The sequence below is a fragment of the Gekko japonicus genome, unplaced genomic scaffold (genome assembly GCF_001447785.1).
Source record: "Gekko japonicus isolate JY-2015 unplaced genomic scaffold, Gekko_japonicus_V1.1 scaffold371, whole genome shotgun sequence".
NCBI classification, from domain to species: domain Eukaryota; kingdom Metazoa; phylum Chordata; class Lepidosauria; order Squamata; family Gekkonidae; genus Gekko; species Gekko japonicus.
In genome coordinates this window covers 275,004-279,697 of record NW_015171514.1, presented here as the reverse complement: position 1 = coordinate 279,697, position 4,694 = coordinate 275,004, and the positions used below count along the sequence as shown (strand labels likewise).

The 4,694-nt window shown below is 45.5% G+C and overlaps 1 protein-coding gene across 1 annotated transcript in view; it reads right to left on the bottom strand.

Moving 5' to 3' along the window:
• Positions 1 to 4,212, bottom strand: part of MAD2L1 (MAD2 mitotic arrest deficient-like 1 (yeast)) — a 7,480-nt gene extending 3,268 nt beyond the window's left edge. Inside the window, exons 1-3 of the mRNA XM_015419373.1 lie at positions 4,110 to 4,212; positions 1,490 to 1,636; positions 877 to 997 (exon numbers count right to left, since the gene is read on the bottom strand). Coding sequence (XP_015274859.1) covers positions 877 to 997; positions 1,490 to 1,636; positions 4,110 to 4,182 — 341 coding nt within the window. The 5' untranslated portion in view covers positions 4,183 to 4,212. The remainder of the gene's footprint in view (positions 1 to 876; positions 998 to 1,489; positions 1,637 to 4,109) is intronic.
• Between the last annotated feature and the right edge of the window lie 482 nt (positions 4,213 to 4,694).

Here is a 4,694-nt window from a genome sequence, read left to right as displayed (position 1 = left end):
CGGCAGGGGGGGGGGGCGGGGGGGGGGGGCGTGGCGGGAGGGTGGCCCGGCTGAAGCTCCTCCTGAAGGGAACTGGACGGAGGACACAATTTGCATTCCTCTGCGGCCCTGGAAGGGGTTAAACCCGCGGAGCCTTTTGCTAGAGAGGCCGCTTCTTTGCCGCGCCGCAAGATTGTCCTGTGATTGGCACCTCCCCCCTAACCACGGGACCTTGACTGGACGTCTGATAGCACAGCCGCGCGTTATTTTGCTCCGGGGCAAACAGCCACACATCCCCCCCACATTTTCCTGCCTGTGTGACCGGGGCCTATATATGTCAGGTGCCTAGCTGGTGGCTTCGGGAGGATATCTTATAGATTGTACCTTCCTATACATCAAGATTATTGGAGAAGGTGTTGCTATTAATTCCAGCATCTGTTGAACTGAGTGATTGAACCAAGGAGCAGAATCTTCTGAATAAATTTATCTTTCTTATAAAATGTCACCCCTAAGATGTCCAACAAATTACTGTTCCGTATGTTGAAGGCATTTAGGGTATGAGGTTAAAGTTTAATTGCTGCTGCTTGTGTCATGCTTCTTTAATCTGTTCCACTTTATGATGGCAACACTGACTTGTTTAAACTGGTGAGAAAATGTTTTTTATACATTTTTGTCATCCCCCACAGCTGTTGTGCATGTGGTAGATTATAAAATTCAAAATAAATAAGTACAAACGAACACATTTAAGGCACAAACCAGACAATACTTGTAAAGTGAAGGTGTTATGCAGCTGTTTCTGTTTTTCTACATTCAGCTTGAGATATCAGGGAAGGGGGATCTGAAGAAAAAGCCAGATAAATGCCCTTTGTTTCAAACAACAATTGCAATCACACTTACTTTTCATCCTTTGCAGCTTTGTCACATTCAATATCAAATTGCCACCTTTCAAGAACTTCACTGGTTTCCTTACTGGAGATCACCACAACTAGTCGCTGAACTGAGCACTCAGCAAGCCATTCTGAGAAGAAGGAAAGGAAAAATAGTTTTCTTGAAGTCACAAGCCAGGAATTTAAGAACATTTCTACCATCTAACAATTGTTCCTTTGAATCAGCACTTCTACTGATTTTCCATATGTTGTCAGGACCTGTATTATAGCAGTAAAGGTTTCATGCCTGAGCCCATGTCCCATAAATGTGGTTATGAATAAGAAGAAACTGTTGCATCCATATCATACAAATTTTGGCCACAGTTTTCTTTCTCAAGGGAAACTATGGGCAATTTAAATATTTTAGGACACCAAGAGCCATCAAAAAAATTCCAAGGCCTGGAATTAACTTATGAAGCACCTGTTGTCCATTACTGATATACAAATTGTCTAAGTCATCGTTCAGCATACAGATTTGACATTTAAATGGCAAGCTGAATTACAGAATTTATAAATGAAATGTCATAGCTAAGGCAGGCCACTGCTTAGAGCCCACCGATTAACCATAATTTAAACCAAAGTACCTTTTAGCTGTCCTACTACATTGTTCAGATAGTTTTTAAGTTCAGAGTCTGCAGTTACAAGCATAGTCAGTCCATATTTCTGGACATGCGTAAAGGTTTCAGCTGGATAGATCCCACGTTGGTATAAGATACTATTGATGCCATATGCTGAAATAAAGAAAAATATGATGAGGAACTTGTTCACATGTTACAGTATATAAATACTAGTACTCAGTTCTATATTCCCTTTCTATTCTATTAATTGCCTGTTAGCTTTTAGGCATTATGAAAATGGTGGTTCTTAGGTTTCAGGCCCTAAACAGCTTGAGGCTGGGGTACTTGAAGGACTGCCTGTTCCTGTCTCTTACCTCACAAGGTAAAACCCTCTCTATGCTCCCCCTGCAGAAGTGTGGCAGGTGGCTACCGGACACAGGGCCTTTTCAGTGGCAGTGCCTCATCTTTGAAATTTCCTCCCCCATGAAGCTTGCCCAGCACCTTCTTTACTACCTCGAGGCTTCAGGCAAAAACACAGCTCTGTAGCCAGGCTGTCAAGTGAAGGGTTTCATCTTTTTAAATTGCTGCTTTTATGGCCTGCTTCTAATCTGAGGGCAGGTTTGTGATTCTTATTTTATGCTCCTGAATATTGTTTTTAACATTCTTAGTAGACTCTTTGTTTTATGCTCATTTTAATGTGGATGATTCTTATGGTTATTGTTTATGATTTTATTCTTGTGATCAGCAGGCCCCTGGAGAGACAGCATGTATACTTAAACAAACATGTTAGTTATTTCTAGTTACAAGTGTAGCATGATCTTACTGGAGCAAAATCTGTGGCAAACTAGTCCACAGAGTGGCTCAGGCAACAAGGGCCAGGCAGCTCTACAATCCACACCATTACAGAATTAGAAATATTCTGTAGCAACCACTTCCTTCTAAACACACCATAGTTACAGGCACGATCTGTACAGTAATGCATTAGTATTTCACTTTCGACTGATCCTTCTAAGGATAGTATATACGGCTCCACTGCCCCTGTTTTATTTTCACAACCGTGCAGTCAAACAGCTTGGTCTGAAAGTCAGTGACTGGGCCCAGGTCACCCAGTGAACTTCATGCATGAACAGTAATTTGAATCCATGCATCCACCCTGCCCATCTGCCATGCTATCTGCTACACCACACAAATAATTTATGTCAGAATCTCAATCTAGAGGCACAACAAAAATCGGCAACAGCAGGAGCCTTCTGTATCAAATATGGCAGCCACATGAATGCACCAGTAAATCAAAGGGAATAACTTATTTCTGAACATAACAGATCTCTTCAAAATGTCACAGCCTCTCTCATTTTTGACACATTGACCCACTTTGTTGCAGCTGTTTCATAAACCAGTCACTTAGAGATATGAGACATCTTACTGTACATCCCAGATATAACCCTCCCTTCCTATATAATGATTTAACCCAGGACCTAGAACTGAAAACATCTGTAGCCAAAGGAATCACACTGTTGACAGACCGTCCTTAAATGTAAAGCAATTAATTCTGTTCTATTTTATTACCTCACTCAGATAAGATCCTATAAGAGTTTGTAAAGCAAGATCCCCAGGGGGAAAAAACCTCCCAGGGCTGAGGCCTGGTTCACACAAGGAGGAAAGGAAGGCTCTCAGGGGGGGGGGGGGCCATAGCTCAGAAGTAAACCATCTGCTTTGGATGCAGGTCCCCGGTTCAACTCCTGTCATCTCAACATGATATGATCAAGCAGTAGGTGATGAGAAAGACACCAGAGACCCTAGAAAGCCATTGCCAATCAGAGTAGACAATACTGACTTTAACAGACTAGTGTCTGACTCCACATAAAGTAGCTTCATACACTCATGATAGGACCTTTGCCTTGCAGTGACAATTCCCTATGTGTATTGAGCTTTCCTCCATACTTAAAAGCTGGAATCCACCATCTGTTGCTCGAAATGGCATCATCCATCCTATACCCTCAAGCTCAACAGAGATAGTCTTTTTGAAGACCGAAACTGTTAGAGAAGCTTGACTCAGGTACACCACATGCTCCCCACCCGCAGGCAAAAATATCTGATTCCTGGAGCAGAAGAAAATGGTTCATCTAGCTCAGCACTTTTGCTTCCCGACAGGAATCCGGAAAATCAGCCTGGGGAGAAGTGTGGCTGCGCACTCTTACCCTTGAACACGTTTTGTTAGTCTTTAAGGTGTCACCGGTGGCCTCCTGTTTTATTTGGTTGCTAGCAAACAACAAGAATTATCATCACGGCTAAGCACCAGGTACCCCGGCCTCTGAACAAGCAGGGCAGGCCTCCCTTCCTGAGCCAGCAGCTCCAAACGGGGTCTCCGTGTGAGGAACCGGCGTATTAGCGACTGTGAGAGCGAAGGAGACGCCTTTGCTTCGCCGTGCTCCTTGGAACGGAATAGCTTCTCTGCGCATGCTCAGAGGCCGTTTCTCTTCTCGTTATAACGGGGCAGGGCAAGAAAAGAATCGCGCAAAGACTTGATGCTCTCGAGGCCCCCCTCGGCCGCTCGCCCCATTAAGCGCTCATTTCGGACGCCTTCCCCCTCGCTCCCACAGAGGAAATGGATTCCTATTCCGCCCCCCCCCCTTCCCCCCCTACTCACAGAAAAACTCAGCGACAATCTCGGCGCTGCCCCGCAAAGTGATCCCCTGCTCCCGGCTCTGCTGCTTCGCCATCGGGAACGAGAGAGAGAGAGAGAGAAGCCGAGCGGGGCTCCCCTTTAAAAGAAAAGAAGGCAAGTAGCCGGGGAGGGGGCACTTTTCTTGGCTCCCCGGCTCTTTTTTTCTAATTAAAAAAAAGCACACTAGAGGCGTTCCCGCCACCCGATTCAAAACCTGACTCCGCCTCCCCCACGCTCGCGTAAGATAACGTGACGCGCAACATGACGGTAGCTTCTAGAGCGCAGGCGCACAACGGGAAAGCTGCGCAAACGGTTTTCCCGTCAGTTTAGGGGCAGGCTGAGAGTTCCCCCGTTCGCCAACGTTCTCTTTATCGCGCATGCGGCTTTTTTGGGGGGGGGCGGGGTCTGTTAGTGATGGTTGTTGCGCAAACAGGTAGCGTCCGCGTTTTACTCTGTTAGTACAAAGTACTCTGAATACAAGAAAAGGGCACCGGTGCTTGCTTGTTTGTTTTATTAATCGAACAGGTTGGGGGTTAGGCAGGGGGAACCGTTCACTAGAGTTGGGCC